Consider the following 17,536-nt stretch of genomic DNA (forward strand, 5'->3'; position numbering starts at 1 on the left):
CAAACCAGAGCAAGACAGCCACAGCTTCCAATCTCTGCAACTCAATGACATCTAGAGTGTAAAAATTTGACTTTTTATTGTAGTTTGACTAGGAAACATTGTGCAATTCGTTAAGAACAGGAGAGTGATTGAGCTTCATCTGAGCCAAAGGTCTGAATCGTTATCAGTTTTAAAGCCCTTGTTATGACAAACCACAGTGAAGCAAGAGTTAGTTAACAATGGGCTTGAACTTCGTCAGACAAACAGAACAGAAAAAACTTAAACATTTGTTTTTAGAGAATATTATTCATCTATTTTACCAAGCTGAGATCAGAATGAGATCAACTTGGTTTCCATGTGGCCACTAATTTAAAATGAGTTTGACCCCATTTGTTGTCCTAAAAGCTGATACCGCCCACGTGAAGTCATATTTAGTAGTGTTTGACATTATCTGTCAAACACAGTGTAAGCAATATTCCAGCACAGACATGCAAAGCTGCGAGCAGAACAGGGTCACCAGTGTTTATCTCACTAGCTGGGACCACATCCTCAGTGACGATGATCGACGATGGATGAGGAACCGTGCACTGGTAAATGGTAAATGGCCTGTATTTGTATAGTGCTTTACTTAGTCCCTAAGGACCCCAAAGCGCTTTACACTACATCCAGTCATTTACCCATTCCCCATGTACTAACGAGAAGTGGATGAAAGAAATATTAGAAGAAAGAAGAAAAAAGGGGCGGGAGAAGGGTGGGGCATGAAAATGAGAACAGCAGGTATTGGTGAAGGGGCTTATAGAGCCTGAGGCCGGAAGGGGCGTGAATGAGGTGTGATCCCGCTCCTGAAATTCAGATAATATCTCCACTTATGATGTGACTGTTCATGGAAGGATGAATTGTGAAAAGTCCTCTCTGCTCAGATTCAGCCAATGCTCTAAAACTGCAAATGGATAATGCAAAGTGCAAAGGCAGTCTAAGAGCGATCAATCTAATTTCTCTCAAAGCAGAGAACTTAGATATTTTTCTGTGGCCAAGTCAGTCACCTGATCTCAACCCAACAGAGTTTGCTTTTCAGTTACTGAAGATGAACCTAAAGGCAGAGAGGCCCATAAACAATTTAGGGCTGGCAAAGCATCTCAAAGGAGGACACAGAAGAATTGGTGGTTTTCCAGTCTTCAGACAGTTATTGACTTCAAAACCATGACTTAAAATTATATTAGCTTGCTGAATTACTTTTGAGGTTCTGAAAATGAGGAACTTAATATAAGGAACTGAATATTAACTTCTTTATGAATAATTCCTAAAGAGTTGAAAATGAAATTAAATACGGTTGAACACCTGCACATCAAATTACATCCTCTTTGTATGGAGGCTTGTATGGTGACTTTGAACCTAATGGTACCCCTTTCTTTTTCGCTATTTTGCAACTTCTGATCATTTTTACTCTGTTCATTAGCATCATCACAATTAATCCTAAAACAGTGACTCTGGTTAGTTGTATGCTCCCCAGTCTGAAGCCTGGAAGGAGACACGAAGCAGTGAACTCCCAGTGAGAAACAAGGCAGCAACCAAAAGTAACTTCAGGTGCCAGTGCATCGAAGACTGTATCACAAGATGAACTGATCTTGTCACTCCAACATGTCAGCATGTAGCTGATAGAGCTGGTGACTGCAACCTACCATAAAAAAAGAAAAGAAAAGAGTAAAACCAGAGACAAAGACGATTTTAACTGATAGCATTGATTACTTTGCCAGTTCTGTTGGTTACAGTAATTGTGAAATTAAAAATTGTGATACATATGACAATTTTGTATGACAAATTTAATTTTACTTGTTGCTACAGATGAAAAAATAAACATTCAGGATGTTTAAGTTAAATTCAGTATTTACAACTGTGGTACTTTCCGGTTTTTAATTCTACTTTTAAATCTAATACATTTTGATTCTTCACATAAAGACCCTTCTTGTTCAAAAGTTTTAACACAGTCCAACTTCTCAACTAAGGAACGGATCTTTTTCCACTTTTTGACATAACATAACACCCTCCCTCCCTGTGATGTCTTTAAATAAACTGGCAGCCTTGAAATAATCACATATGTATCTGATGCACAACCACGACAATGAGCACAGGGTACTACTAAAAATCTGAAGATTTCTTCCATGCTGAGATAAAATCACTTTCTAAAAATACTCATAAAATCTCAGATACGAACACCCGTGGTATTAAGAAATCAGAGAGCATCTGAAGAGCTATTTATAATACTGGCTCAGTTCAGTTTACCTCCTTTTTTTTTAAAGACACTTTATGTCACATAACGTGTTATTTAAATAGACAGCATGGGCTCCTACTAGCAGTTATTCGTTGATAATACACAATTACATCATTGGCTGGTTTAAAAAGGGCACCGTGACATTTAAGCCTGCTTAGTGGCAAGGTTATAAGATTTATATCAATACAAGCATCTTCATGTTCCACCTTAAGTGGTCATACAAGTAGTAACACAACTATAAGCAGCTCTTGTAGCTCATTGAAACATATTGGTGTTAATATATAGAACAGAGGTCCAGCAGACTGGGTACAGATGCATGAAAAATAAAAGGAAAAAACAGCATCAAGTTTCTTAGTCAGGTGTTGACACCGTGTCTTGCTTGATCAGCTTCAATGATCCTTGGCATGGATTCTACAACTGAAAATTACTGGTAGGGATTGGGGATTGTACAACAATCCTAAAAAAGAAATTCCCGTATTTGGTATTTTGATGACGGTTGTCATCAAAAGGTCAATCATATTTAATTAAGTTGATGTTAGCTAAAATGGTTAACATCAATTTAATATTTATCAGATGATTGGTGAATGTCCATGGATGGAGTTAATGTCATTCTGTAGGATACCAATCCCAGAAATACAGAAATATAACAAATTTGGTCACGTACTATAAACTTTTTATTGCTTTGTAGAGATGCTTTCCTCTAATAGGACCGGAAAACCTTAGAACAAAATGTTCCCTCACTGCTTAATAGAGAGATCACTTCGCCTTAGAGGTGAAGGGTTCACGTTTTTTTCTTTACTCAGTCACCGGTTCTTACAGATGGTCACAGAGCAGTTTAGCGCCCCCGTGAACATTTCTAATAATAGCCACAACTAAAATAGACAGTCATCACATGAAATCAATAATGCCACTTAGATATGACAGAGTGGGCTGGCATGCTGCCCCTCACACTTGGATTATCGTGACACTTGCAACTAAGCTCACTCTTATGCGGCAGCTTTGGATGCATGACAAAGTTAATGTCAAGAGAGAAATGTTCTTTATACCCGGAAAAGCCACATGTTAAACATGTCCGACAAGAGAAGATCATTGAATCGATGTGTGATAATGAAGTCAAAGTGACAGAACGTAAAGAGAAAGAATGAATGTAGAAAGTTGACAAATAGCGCCATCCAGAGGTCAGAAAATGACAGTTAATACACAGCTGTGCTCAGACTGATCTTGGGTATGAATGTTACTCTGGCCTTTTAATGGTTCTGCATAATCCACACAGGATCAAATATTTACGTATATTCACTTTAATCTTTTAATACATGATGAGGGCCAAAGCACATTATCTTCTAGTTACTGATCATGATTGACTACAACTGGTAGTTTCTTTTTGCCAGAATAAAAAGGATTTGTTTGACAGCACTTACTGGATTGACCAATACCCAGCACAATGTGAAAGTCCAAGGAATTCAGTTAACATCTAAGGACAATTGTAGATTTACACGAGTTGGGAAGGCCGTTTCTAAACAGTTCAAACTTGTCCTCAGGATCTCCTTACCTGGATGATTGAGCATGTTCAGACAACTGTATGCAAGTTCAGGAACAACCCAGGAATCACTCAGAGTGAAGCCTGCCATGAACTGGAAACCAGTATCACAGTTTACCATTGTCATGGTCTAAGAAGGTGCTGGCCAAGAAAGACACCCCTGCTCCAAAACTGACACCTTCAAACTCGACTGAAATTTCCAGCTGTCCACGTGGATTAGCCTTCTGGAGAAAAGTTTTATGGTTGGATTAGACAAAGGCAGAACTATCTAGCCACAATGACAAGAAGCATGATTGAAGGAGTAAAGGTGAGGCTCTGGGGATGGTTTACAGTCACTGGTGCATTATGAAAAGTGGAAAGAGTAATAGAGGATGACGTGTACCTACAAATTCAACTTCACCTCAAACCAACAGCTAGACCAGTTGAAACCTAAAAACAATTAGGTTTTTACTTCAGTTAATTTTATTTTCAAGCGTTTATGAGCCCTGATCCACAGGATATTTAAGGGCTAAAAAACCCAAACATTTTACCTCTATTAAAAATTACAACCACATCCAACCACTCCACACAAAGGCCCAGCAGGACTTTGCAAACCTCTTAAGTCATGTCAAACTGGTTTCTTGAACTTGATAGCAAGTTCACTGTACTCAAATGACCTCCACGTCATCAGATCTCAATCCAATAGAGCAGCAGTCCCTAACCCCCGGGCCTCGGACCGGTACCATGTGTTATGAATAAATTTTCTTTTTTCGGTACCGGTACTAGTTTTATTTTGTTGTAGTTATCCACGACACCTTAGGCCGGTCCATGAAAATATTGTCGGGCATAAACCGGTCCGTGGCGCAAAAAAAAAGGTTGGGGACCGCTGCAATAGAGCACGTTTGCAATGTGGCGGAACATGAAATTCCAGTCATGGATGTGTAGCAACTGTGATGCAATCATGTCACTCAAAATCTGAGGAATGCGTGGAGCACCTTGATGAAATTATGCCAAGAACTCATTCCAACTCAATTTTATATAGTACTAAAACACAGCTACCTCAGGGTGCGTTATATTGAATGCTAACCAATCAAAGCAACACTGAAGTCAAAGTGTTCCAAGCTGTTATAAGCGTACGTATGCATGCTGCACAACTAGAATAGCCACTACACAACTCATGTTACACCAAGCAGTTTGTTTAAAATGGCTGAATTACCTCCTCAAAATGTCTTGAAATTCTCCAGAGGCCTGGTAATGAACTAACCATTTGATTCAGGTGTGTCGACCCAGGGTGACATCCAAAACCTGCAGGACACAGGCCCTTGAGGCCTCCAGTTCCCCCATCCCTGCTCTACACCAACTGTTTTTGGCGTTTAATCAGACCTTGTGACTTGATGTCAAATATAGGATGTGCTGCAAATATAGGACTTGAAAAGTTTGCCTTTAAACCATCTTGAATCATTGCATAGCATGTGACTGAAAATGAATTTACTCAAGTTTCCTCAGGTAAACAGCTTTATTAAGCAACAATGCAGTCTGACTAAACAGTGAGGATGCTAGACGCGACGAAAAAAAAAAAAAAAAAAGTGGACATATCACATCAACGTAGTCTGCATCTGGCAGAAGGCATGAGTCACATTGAGGGAGATTTTTAAAAAAAAAATGTTAAGAACAAATTTAAAAAGGGAAATGCCTAAACATGCTTGCATATGCAGTAAATACAAATTATAGCTTAAAAACCAGACCATGGAATGTCACTGGGTGATCTAAACGTTGGACCAAGATTGTTGGTGGGTCTTGTTTCCTGTCTGGTGGGAGAGAGACAACAGTTAGAGAACAAAGAAAAACTACTGTTAGCCGATTCAGACTGATGGAAGAGCTGACTTACTTTGGCCCAATGGTTTTGGTTTCACCCCACACAAATGGAGGAGCAGTGTTATCTGCCTCTGCAAGATGGGACAGTTACCTTAATACTTTCACTAAGTATTGTCTCAATGTCTCAGGGTGCAGCACAAAAAGTTTATATTTCAGGTGCATTTAGACCCAGACCCATTCTTAAAATGGAAAGTATTGTTTAACAGTCAGAAACTGAAGGGGGAAAAGCAGTTTTCAGACACAAGGTTCGAAAAAGGTTGACCTAGGTGAGAAATGGGATATTTCACATTTTACACAGTAGCAGTTCATCACAACAGCCCTGAACAATCTTCCAGAGTTAAAGAGTTTTATTCAGTAATAATTACTAAAACTAGCAACCAAGACCATTAACCCAGATGAAGCGTTTACAGAGGTCACAGATCAAGTGAGCGTAAGCTTCAAGCAGGAGGAGCAGTTGTCTTCAGCTTTCCATTACAAGGAAAACGAGTCTAAAGCACTTTAATGCTTGATTCACACAGCCAGGTAAGGGTTAGTCATCCTTGTGCCAATACCAAGATGATGAGGTTATAAGTCATACCTTGATCCCAATCCTCAGTCATGTTTGGGTTAACCCAAGTGCTGACTGGGACATGCCAGTTACAAGGTCCATTTGAACTTGAACTTCCATCTGTAACAGGGGTGTAAAATAAGAAATATTCACGAGGTTAAACATGATTAAATTTAAGTTAAAGAAAAAAAAAAAAAAAAAAAAAAAAAAAAAAAAAAAAAAAAAAAAAGCAGTCTTACCTTCTTCCATGTCCACAGGAACTCTGTCCTCGCAGGTCTCAGTGTGGTGAGCCAGCTCATGTTTGGGGACCAGGTGGCGAGCATTAAAAGGGCAGGTTTTTAGTTCACGGGCCAGTTTGGGATGGTTCTGCAGAGAGTTTGTATAAACAATCAAACTTTCAATCATGGCTAAAGTTTCATTCAAGCCAGGAAATTACTCAAGACCAGTACCAGCTTCGCCACTTAGCAATTTTTATTCTCCCTCATCCACCAGTGGAGAAAATTTGGCTACTTTAGCGTTTTGATGTTCTGCTGAATAAAAATAATTGTAAGCACTGGTTCAGTGGTTAGATTATTCAATAGGATCCTGTTTAACTCAGCTGCATGAAATCCAGAGGCCCTTCCAAGATTTAATGTTTGCATTGTAATGGCTGCTGTGAACATCTAACAAGGCCAAAGTCTCTTATAAGATTAAAACCATCACTGGAACTACAGAAACTAAAAAACAAAACTAAAATGAGTAAACTCAATTTGACAGACTAATGTAAAATAGAAAGAAAATACAACTAAAACCTAAAATTTTAAAGATACTAGCACTTGACTCACCTTCCTGCACTTTATGATGTGGTAAGGAAAGCGGCTGGACCGGATCTTGTGGTTTTTATCAAAAGGGCACTGAAGAAGTTTTTCTGGGTCTGTGTTTCCTTTCCCATCTTTAAAAGGGGGGGGGGGGGGGGGGGGGGAGAAGCAAATGCATTAACTTAGGATTTAAAGTACTGACAACACCTTAATGTTAAAAAAAAGTTTCACCATATTCCTCCACCAGCTGTGCTGGCTCTGCAGAAGAGGTCCTGCAGGGACTGCTGGTGCTTCCAATTACAAAATTGCTCGCCATCTGTAGCTGGAATTTACTGTGGGCAGGCAAACAGTTTAAATTAAAATATAACCACCCACCCCCAAATAGACACGCAGGAATTGTGTAAGCTAAATGCTTGCACTTTGGTAATGCCAACACATGGCACAGCATTCACAAGCTGCATAACCACATTAACCCTTCAGCTCTGCAGGTGTGCAACATTTTTCTGTTACCCCAAAGTGAGCTTAACTTAGCCTGCTGGTTTGGATTATTTTTAAATATAGAGAAGAAGAAAAAAATACTCCTAATGTGTGTACAAAGACAGAAACATGAGTGACCTTAGTGAATGAAGCTAGCTCTTCCCCCCCAACTCTTTGTGTCTCAGTATAGGTGCAGGTGGTTCCTACACCCCCAGTTCTTCTTTGACCTGATTAAACATCCCATGATGACCAAATATTCACGTTTGACTAATATAAAGCCATTCTATATGGATAAAATAAGTCGCAGAGCTAACTCGTGGACACGCTACACAGTACCTAGCTCATCAAACGTTACCGTAAAATATGCAGCAAGAAGACCTGGCCGGTTTCCAAAGTCTGTTAGCAAAAAAGTTGCCTAGCTACTCAGCACATTGCCTGAGACACTAACACGTGAATTTTAAACACCTGCACTTAACTTTTGTAACGTTTATAGAAAATGGTTCGAATAAAGCCTAGAAGCAGTTTAAAATTACCATGAAAGAGATCCGTTTCTCTCAAAAGACATCAAACAACCAGAGCCGCCCCACTTCTTTAAATCTCGCGAAGAGTCACGTGATTTTTGGCAGTTAAACTTTTTTTATTAGCTCTACGGGGATTTTACCTTTTTCCATCCATCCATTCGCTTCCGCTTATCCTTTTCAGGGTCGCGGGGGGCGCTGGAGCCTATCCCAGCTGTCATAGGGCGAGAGGCGGGGTACACCCTGGACAGGTCGCCAGTCTGTCGCAGGGCCGATTTTACCTTTTTTCTTTTTAAAAAATATTTTTATATGAACTATGAATGCTATCAATAAAATGTGCAAACTGAATCTCTGGCTTTTGGTGGAAGAAGCAGCTAATTAAATTAGTTGTCCGTGCAAAAACTACCCACTCATTTTTAAGTAAAGATGATAAATAGCATCAATAAAACATGCTAATTAAATTGCACTGACTTTTGGAAGGATTGCTAAATTAAATGAACTGCAAAAGTAAGAGTACATACAGTAGACACTACTGATTACATGTAAAATTCCAGTACTCAAAGTAAAATGCTAACGTAAAAGTACACAGCTACTGGCAAAGAAGTAGTATGAAGAATAAGAAAAAATCTGAAATTCTTTAGTGATCTTAAAAGGTTAGAAATTATTGTATTAGAGCAGCGAAAAACAACAAAATGTAATATACTTATAATAAAATACTTATTTGTAACTGGACCTATTTGTATCACATCATATCATATTTTTCTTATATTAAAGCAGACGTTTTATTTTGTGAATAGATGGTTCATTAAAATATGAAAGAGTCAGTGTTTTTAGAATGGTTATTTACATTTATAAAACAAAAAAGGTTATTTTTTGCCATCATTTTACACACTTAGTAGCATGTGACTCTTATTTACCCTGGCACCATTTTTTTCCATTACGGTAACTGACTCACTTTAATCTTTGCTGTATATGAGCGTCATTACGGTAAGTGCGCTGCCTGTCAAACATGGCGCTGTCCTGTTCGAGTCTGTGTAGTCAACTGTCTTTAATCCGACACTGTCGTCTCGGTAAAAACAGGATAACACATGGTCTTTACTCTCCCTACGTGGTCTGTCAGTTCAGGTATATATGAAGCCGATTAACATCGTCGCTTCCATCATTTATCATTTTTGTTTTACTCGTGTTTCGTAAACCTTTGCTAAGCTAGCTATACCTACCGGCTGATAAGAGATATTGAAAATAAAATTTAAAATAAAAAATAAAGTACGTTGTTGATATTTTCATCAGAGCAATTATTATATCGTGATCGGTGCATACCCCAACGATAAAGAGTAATCATGTTTAATTCTTTAATGTACAAACAATTATTTTATTCCTTTAATGACAGATATCTTTCCTCTCTGACAGACTGCCCCTGTGTAGACACTACTCATCGTCCGAAGTCAGACGAGGTTTTGCTCGTTATGTTGCCTCCAAACTCCAGTGGGCTAATACCAAATATGAAGATTTCCTTAAAAAGCGATTTCCCCGCTTTTTTCTGCTCTATCACACTTTCGTGGAAGGTAAGCTCACGGTTTACTCACTCCTGAGGTCTCCAAAAAACTGCAGGAGAGCCCTGTGAGTGTTGTTAGCCCAACAATGAGGTTGGGAAACCTGACTAGGGACCAGGAAACAGGCTGCTGTAGTACATAGGCACCTTATATATGAAGGTTTTTGAAGATGAAAGTTGCTGAGAGAGAGAATTCAAGACCCAACTCATGATCAGAATCTGGAGTTAAAATAAGACATTTAATAGCCAGATTTCTCATATTCCATGGCCTTAATATGATCGTTTCACCTGGTCTACTAACATCAGGGTCCTCAGGGTCTTTACTTCCTGTATAGGTGTGTCTGCTTTTGTTCTAGAATTGAAAAGCCTTTTGGATGGTAGGTGAAATGTCTTCAAAAACCTAAAGAAGTTCAGTTGTCTTCTTTCAAACATCACCCCATCAGCAGCATTATATCCAGAAAACACTGTTCTTGTCCATCACTTACCCGAGCTTATTTTTTTCAGGTCTTGCAAGTCAAATTTTCATTTTACTTTATTAAAACTGCATTAAACAAGCAAACAAACATTGCATACTACATACTGTTTGTAATATACAAATGATTATACAATTACATCATTTTGTGGCCCCAATCTAAAGCGAACATCTACAGAGTACAAGCAGGCTAAGGAGTTGGTGTCTAAATAAACAGCATGCTACAAAGCACTTTGTTCTAAGAGTCAAATAATTTTTTTAAAATCTACAGTAATATTTAAAACAAATTTTTCTGTCACTCATTCCAGGATTCAAGCTACTGTTCCGAGATGCCAAAGATATCAGGAGGATAAAAGGAAAAATGTGGTCTGATGGAGTAAAGTTCCAGGATTTGCCTTACAGGGACATGGAGAAACTCAGACAGGTGGGTCTGTTTACCACACTGCACACAGAAATATCAGAATTTTCCACACATATTAGAAATGGAGGGAATCAAACTGCTTATAGCTCAGTGAAAATGAGTAATTTCTTTATTATTATTAAATTTGTATTAAATATAATTACATTTATTTTGTTATTATTAAATCTGCAATAAGTCAGAAAAACATTATTTGATTTTTTTAATCTTTCAAATTGCAAAAGTTTGGAATATACTTGATTTTGATTGTTAATATGATGCTATTGCTTCTGAGTGTAAAATTTTCTTTTGACTGCATTCTATCTAATGGCCAGCAGGAGGCGAACCCTGGTTGCAAAAAGAAATTCCCTTGTATAGAAATTCCCTCTGCTTTTTTTTTTTTATCTGGGATCTTTTTAAAAATCCTTTCCTTCATACATTCACTCTTAGCAAAAAAAAGTTGCGTTTTCTATCACGTTATCTACCAAAATGTGATGCATTTTGTCACAGAAAATCCAATATAATCCTATTTTATTTAGATTATCGATTGGAGTATTATTAGTGTAATACCGGCAATGGGAATTCATGTCGGGTTAACACCATCTCCATGCACACAAATAAAACCAGTTCTATTTTGTTTTGACACTAATTGGCAAAACTGTATAAAATTTTAAAGGCAAATAAACTATCATATTATTTAGTGCAGCCATCAGTTTGTATTCATTAAAAGAATAAATAGACAGAAAAACAGAATTCAAGATCAAAATAACAAATTAATATATTCTAATTTAAACTCCTAAAATGAAAAGGCTTAAATCAACCATAAAAAGAAAAAACAAACACCTACTGTTTGAACCGGTCATAATGAGTTAATTCTGTCTGGTATTAGGTTAACAGGCGTGAGGATTTATCAAGATGCTAGCACTTCATTAGGGGTGGGATGGCATGCCTCAGGAGGTAGAGGAGGTCATCTACTTTATCAGCATTGAAAAATGTGTAATGCTGATGTAAGCAATGCTCTTATTTATTTTTGGCAGCTTCTTCTTTTTGATTAGTTCAGTGGAATGTCTGTTTCCAACTCTTCTTGTCTTCTAAATCTTCCCTTTTCATGCCAACCATCAGCGTTTCCTGTCAAAACAACCGTAAAGCTCCTTTTTCTTTTGTTTTTTTCTTGCTTGTCAGCCTCATCTTCTGCATCCTTTTCCCGATAATCCCACTTTCTCCCCTCCATACATCTCAGCCGATTCATCTCTCTGATTTTGTACGTCAGGTATTCAATCTGAGCTATCGCTCTGAGTAAATACTAATGGTATTTTAAAAGAATTTCATAATCGTGAGGACTGTCAGAGCATCCTTTAAGGGGAGGGATTAGCGTTTAGTCACCCATTCTCATAAATTAGTGTAGATTTTGGTAGAGTTTCAATTCCTGTGTTTATGGCAGTGTAGTATTTTTAGTTTATGCATTGTCAGTGTTTCAGGGCTGTAATGTCTCACAGTAACTTGGCTCACTTGACTTGTGTTTGACAGTTTCGCAGAGACTTGATCAAGGCCATCCCGCTGGTGATCATATCCATCCCTCCCTTTGCCAACTACCTGGTTTTTGTCTTGATGTGAGTCCTCTTGAAATAACCATCTCATTTGATTTGCAGGCTTATTTATGTTGCTGTCCCTGTTCATTAATCATTTTCTGTCACTTAGTGTGCCTCACTCTGCTAACAACACCTCCTCCTGCATCGACAGGTATTTCTTCCCCCGTCAGCTCCTGATCCCTCACTTCTGGACTCCCAGCCAGCAGCTGGAGTTTCGGAGAGTGTACCACTCCCTCAGAGCTCGGCACCACTGGCCGGTGCTCAAAGGACTTGAGTGCACGAGTCAGCAGGTCAAAAATGGTCACTTACAGAGACAACTTAAGGACCTGTGTGCAAAAGTAAGTATCGGGAATGTGTAGCAGTACTCCTTTCTGCTTTCAAAGTACACTAATCATTCACGAACAGTTTTTACAGTGTGGCCCCTTATAATGTTATCTTCCTGAATGTAGCACAAGTTATCAGGGAATAACTAGATATTATGTCTCAAAGTAACATCCTCATTAATGTCAGAACCAAAGATTTTTCAGCCGAACATTGCCCAGACATCACTTTTCTTCTACTGTCTTGCACTAAATCTGTAGCATATCCTGCCAGCACTCTTCCAAAGTTAAGGACACGCACACACATCCTCTTGGCCGTGCACATGATGTAAGAGAAAATGTGACTCATCAAACTGATCCATCTTCTTCCCTTGCTCAATAACCCAGCTTTGCACTTGCATAATCACTAAAGGCTATCCAGCTGATGATTTGGGTAGATTTTAGTGGTGGAGAGCCGAGAGCATGCGCACTATGACCTGTCTGTGGTTATTGTGCTCCATGCATGTGTCCTGTCAGCTTTCTTGGGTGCTTATAATCTTGTAAGCACCCAAGAAATCTTGTTGCTTGTCTGTGCTTGGCCTGCTTCTAGTACTAACCCATGCTTATTGGGGAAACACCTGATACCTGTGGTTTGAAGATGATCTGTGCAAGTGATCTGGCCATTACAGTTCTGTCTGAGAGATTCTTATGCTGTCCAATTTTTTCCCCACTTCCATGTCGACTGTGAAAACTGACTCCTCACTTGCTATTTAATGTATCCCCCCTCTTATTAAGACAATGGAAATCCTCACTCTAAATTGTCAGTGGTTTTAAAATAGTGCATTGTTTTTCTGCTCTGCTAAGTATTCTTTCGCGCAGTTTTTCACTTCAAACTTTGGACACATAGCTGGGATACTTGGCCAGTTTGCGAGGATAACTGTCATTTCTTTTCATTAGAAAACTACAACTTATTTGTTAAATTTTAAACTGTTCATTATGGATGCACAAATAGTAAGTGCACCCTAGTTCTCATTCTTCAGTTTAATAAACATTGCAGGAGTCAGTCATGATGGTGCCTAAACGCCACAAAGTTTGGCTGTGAACTGTGTGAAACAGTACAGATTTGCAGATCTGTTCATTTCTAACCAGTACATGTATGTTTGATATTTGTTCAGGTCCAAAGTGGAGCAAACCCCAAAGCGTCTGAAATCCTTGCTATCCGAAGCCTGTTTTCTGGACCTCCTTTGGGTATAAGGAGAATGAGCGTTGATCACATGGTCAGTAAAACTCCTCCAATTTTCTGTCTCAGTTAACAGGAATGCAAAAGGCTTAGTAAAGCCTTCGTATTCATGTTTTTATGGCTAATCAGAGACACATCAGCCCGCTGCTCTTCTTGACGCCACGGCTCCCCGGCTTCTTGATTGGCCAGCGGCTAAGCAGCCACGGGCTGGAGTTGCTCCAACTGGACCGGGGCCTCAGCAGACTGGGCGTTCACCAGCTGAATGACTCTGAACTCAGACAGGTCCATCACTCTCCATGACTTTATATACTGAGTGCCTTCCTCTTTAAGCCATTTTATAAATACTTGATGTTTTTCTCCTTTCAGGCATGTTATCTAAGGGGCCTCAATGCTGATGTTCTTGGTGTTAACCAGTGTCGTGAATGGTTGTCCCAGTGGCTACAGGTGTCAAGCTCATTGAAAGGTATTATTATTATTTGGATTTGCAGTATAGATTCTTTTTTTTCTGTCACCTACCCTAAAGATTTTGATGAGAGCCAAAGAAAAATGACCAGAACTGTAATAAAAATAACTTTACCTGTTTCCTTAAGAGGATTTATGTGAAGAGAAATTTCCAGACAGAATATTGCACAGATTTCTCCCTAATAAAGTAGCTGAGACTTGATTGCTTCTACTGTGCTTACCTGTATAGTCAGCCCCAAAATGTCCATAATGAGTCAGAAAAACCATGGATTAAAATAAAACAAAATAATAGTTCAAAATGTAAGTAAATATGAGCCTAAACTAAAGTTCTGGCTTTATGCATGTGTATGTGGAGCACAATTTAGAGTTGATGTGCTTTGTGGATGCTGTGGATAGCTGAAGTGCAGCACATCTGTTGGATGTACACTGCTCAAAAACATTAAAAACACTTTGAAAGGACATCCGAAAAGAAATCGCGCTAGATATTGATGTGGACTGGGTAATATGTTAGGAATGAAAGAATGGCATACTGTGTGATGGACATGGAAGTATCAACCTACAGAGGGCTAAATTTAATGACACCCTGAAAGTTAAAGTGAAAAAGTTATTTAACAGGCTCGTCCTTTTTGCCAAAATTTAATCGATCCCGGTGCTGCTGATGGGTTAACGACCTTCTACAGCCTGTCCCCTGGAATCCACCTGTTCTTGAGACTGCACTGAAAGACACAGCAAAACTTCTGGAAATTGTACACATTAATGTGCTATCCTGTAGAAGTGGGACTACCTGTGCAGCCTCTATAGGGCCCAGGTATTGCCTCATGTTACCAATAGTGAGACTGACCCAAGCCATCGAGTGAAAAATCTGTCAGAAAAGATGAGAAGGGTAAAAATGTCACTTGCCCCCATGAGGTAAAATCATTCCTATTTTCATGGTTGTCTCATTGGTGCCCCTCCAGTGCACCAAAAAAGCTGAAAATGGTTATAAACACACTCTGCTACTTAACTGACCAGATCAACATCCCAGAAGTGTTCCTAAAAAGTGTTCCTTTAATTTTTTGATCAGTGTATAAGGCTTAGACTGTCCCACAAATCATCTCTGTTCCAGTTTTACTAAACTCCAGTGTATCTGTAGCCAAATGAGTGGAATGAGTCTGTACTGCTATTTGACATGATTCCAACAGATGGCACTCCACTTTTTGTTTCGGTAAACCAGGGGTGTCAAACTCCAGGCCTCAAGGGCCGGTGTCCTGCAGGTTTTAGATATCACCCTGGGTCAACACACCTGAATCAAATGATTCGTTCATTACCAGGCCACTGAGGCCTGGAGTTCAACACCTGCGCTCTAAACAAATGAAACACCCTGCAGATAATGGCTGATGAAATATACTGCATGTTTATCTAACATATAAATCATCTTTATGAAGAGTAACCAAGTCTTTCTCCTTCTATGTACTGCAGTAGTATCAAAGTAGCTCCAGAAACGGTCTCACTCAAGAACATGTGTAGTGACAGAACAGAAAATTATTTAAGTTAATTCTTATTTGAATATGAAGTGTCTGTTTGTACTTGAATGTTAATACTCAGTTCATTCACTGATGCAGGACTTTACTCTAAAGTTAAACATTTAAAAAATACTTAATCTGAAAGGGCATTTAATTGGAACCAAAATTCAATATAATTCAGCATTACCTGTGCATGTTGCATTTATTGTTCAGTACATGACCCTAGATGATGAGCCGGTGAACTTTCTAGAGGAGGTGTTTGGTGCACAGCTTATGGCCCTAACAAAGCAGTGTGAACAGCCTGATAAGTGCACAATCTGCTGCTCTACAGATTTATGCCAAGTCAAGGAATAAGATTTTTTTTGACACTAACAGCATTTTTTGTTTCTCTCATAATTCAGAATCTGCTGACAATTACATTTGAGCAGGCTTTGCTTTTAATCCAAGTACAATTCAGAATGAGAGCAAGAGGGATTGCATTTGCCAAAATGCATCTGGAAACCATCAGGCTATTGTCTATCTTTTTAATCAGCTTTATCAAGATATTCTGCATTCTTAAGTAGCGGCCGGACACAAAAATCTTGGCTCTTTTAGGTTATAACGGGAGGCTTGAAAAACTGTTTAGAGGCTAAATCTGCTAACTAGCTAATGTAATAAATGCACATTGTCTCCACACATTAAACAATATAGGAACTACTTGTTCTATGTACAATAGTCAAGACAAAATATCCACTACCTTTTGTGACTTAAAGATCAGGCTTTGAGTTATATTTAAAGCATTTTGGGGGGTGCTTTAAAAGACCTTTTAAGTATTTCCTAAATGTTGCATGATTATTTTATAGCTATTACATTAGCATGTATTTTTTACTTTCATTTTTGCAGACTCAGAGGTGTCACTGCTTTTGCACAGCATTGTGTTTCTCTCTGCAAACTACCCAAGTGGTCCCAGCCATCACTGACAGGAAGCCACATGCTATCTGCTGTTGTGATTATACTCTCTTACGTGCAATGAAAAGCAAAACTTTCCAAGAGGTTTTCAACAGCTCCTTTTTGGAAAGTAAACAACATTTTAAGGGTGTTTTTGGCAAGAAACCATTTCTATTCAAAGGATTTACCACAAAAAAGAAGCCTTTGCAGTTAATAGCATTTAAAAACAAGATGAATCCATTGTCATCTATTAGACATTAGTGCTATACTGGTGATGTGGAAGTAATGTAATGATTATCTATTGCTATATGTGAACCTTGTTTGCATGTGTGAACTGATACATGTTATTTAAGTTCAGCAGTTCTTTTTGTTTGGTGATATGCTCAGACACATTCTATTTAAAAGAATTACATTAAGATGGGCATGTTTGTTTTTACATTTCACATCAAACATGTCCTGTGTTCTTTCATGCCAGTACCTCACTTTGTGTTTTTTTTTTTACATACTTTGAATATTGTTTACCATGATCAAGGTTGTGGGTAACAGGACTTGTGGTGGGTAATGTGGAGATGAAGAGGCGTTATAACTTGGTTGACGTCAAACAGCAGTAGACAATATGAAAGTCCCTGAGAGTAACTATGTAAAGAAAAAGCCCACTGGTGGCCCAGCTGTAAAGTCATTGAAGCTTGCTTGTGTGATGAGATGCTGAACGTCTTGCACGTTCTCAAAGTTTTTGGTTTGTGGCACAGCACACATTTCTGACAAGATATCACTTTATTGTTTACCTTCTTATTTTTTTGAAAGGCTGGAATGACATTAACTTAAGTGCAAAATTTGTTGTAAGCCCTTCGCCTGCTTTCTGGTTACTCCTACGAAGAGGAAATTCCTGTTGTATCTGCTGGTGACTTGTGTAAGTGTAAAACTGAACATGTCATCGCTTCCTGTGCCTTTTGCAAGAGCACACAGAGTTTATCTGAAATAGAAGATGCAAAAATTATGTTGTGTTTTTTAAGATTTTTTTTATTACTTGCTCTGCAAATGTTCAGTGTTGTGTTGTGCCAATATTATATACAATATCTTGGAAATGTGTCTGAAATAAAAATCTTAAAGGTGCATTT

General features: G+C 38.6%; 2 protein-coding genes across 5 annotated transcripts; one reads left to right on the forward strand and one right to left on the reverse strand.

Moving 5' to 3' along the window:
* Positions 1–5,261: 5,261 nt before the first annotated feature.
* On the reverse strand, positions 5,262–8,148 carry gtsf1 (gametocyte specific factor 1). Of its 4 annotated transcripts, none has more exons than XM_085444990.1 (7): positions 8,122–8,148; positions 7,215–7,315; positions 7,011–7,117; positions 6,426–6,552; positions 6,217–6,306; positions 5,653–5,710; positions 5,262–5,572 (listed from the first exon to the last, which is right to left on the reverse strand). In XM_085444990.1, the coding sequence occupies exons 1-7, from the start codon at positions 8,133–8,135 to the stop codon at positions 5,497–5,499; spliced, it is 573 nt and encodes a 190-aa protein (XP_085301116.1). In that variant the 5' UTR covers positions 8,136–8,148; the 3' UTR covers positions 5,262–5,496. The 4 variants fall into 4 exon arrangements, with proteins under 4 accessions (XP_085301116.1, XP_085301115.1, XP_085301117.1 ...); XM_085444989.1 differs by lacking the exon at positions 8,122–8,148 and adding an exon at positions 7,994–8,092; XM_085444991.1 differs by lacking the exon at positions 8,122–8,148 and adding an exon at positions 7,816–7,976.
* An 827-nt stretch (positions 8,149–8,975) lies between these two features.
* Positions 8,976–17,531, forward strand: letmd1 (LETM1 domain containing 1). The gene is made up of 9 exons (XM_085444987.1): positions 8,976–9,103; positions 9,389–9,543; positions 10,311–10,426; positions 11,927–12,009; positions 12,140–12,326; positions 13,463–13,564; positions 13,657–13,809; positions 13,894–13,990; positions 16,374–17,531. Exons 1-9 carry the CDS (start codon positions 8,988–8,990, stop codon positions 16,448–16,450), a joined length of 1,086 nt encoding a protein of 361 aa, XP_085301113.1. The 5' UTR covers positions 8,976–8,987; the 3' UTR covers positions 16,451–17,531.
* The last annotated feature ends 5 nt before the right edge of the window (positions 17,532–17,536 follow it).

This window comes from Copadichromis virginalis, linkage group LG20 (genome assembly GCF_057382275.1).
Source record: "Copadichromis virginalis isolate Kocher_CV1m ecotype Utaka linkage group LG20, C_Virginalis_male_GT1.1, whole genome shotgun sequence".
In the NCBI taxonomy this organism is placed as follows: Eukaryota; Metazoa; Chordata; class Actinopteri; order Cichliformes; family Cichlidae; genus Copadichromis; species Copadichromis virginalis.

Excerpts from the sequence above, each read along its gene's own strand:
- letmd1 (XM_085444987.1), top strand. The coding sequence starts at position 8,988 with ATGGCGCTGTCCTGTTCGAGTCTGTGTAGTCAACTGTCTTTAATCCGA. Across the intron at positions 9,104-9,388 it reads TACGTGGTCTGTCAGTTCAG|ACTGCCCCTGTGTAGACACT; the intron begins GTATATATGAAG and ends CCTCTCTGACAG. Across the intron at positions 13,991-16,373 it reads GGTGTCAAGCTCATTGAAAG|ACTCAGAGGTGTCACTGCTT; the intron begins GTATTATTATTA and ends TCATTTTTGCAG.
- gtsf1 (XM_085444989.1), bottom strand. The coding sequence starts at position 8,025 with ATGTCTTTTGAGAGAAACGGATCTCTTTCATG. Across the intron at positions 6,553-7,010 it reads ACATCATAAAGTGCAGGAAG|AACCATCCCAAACTGGCCCG; the intron begins GTGAGTCAAGTG and ends AACTCTCTGCAG. Across the intron at positions 6,307-6,425 it reads TCCTGTGGACATGGAAGAAG|ATGGAAGTTCAAGTTCAAAT; the intron begins GTAAGACTGCTT and ends CCCCTGTTACAG.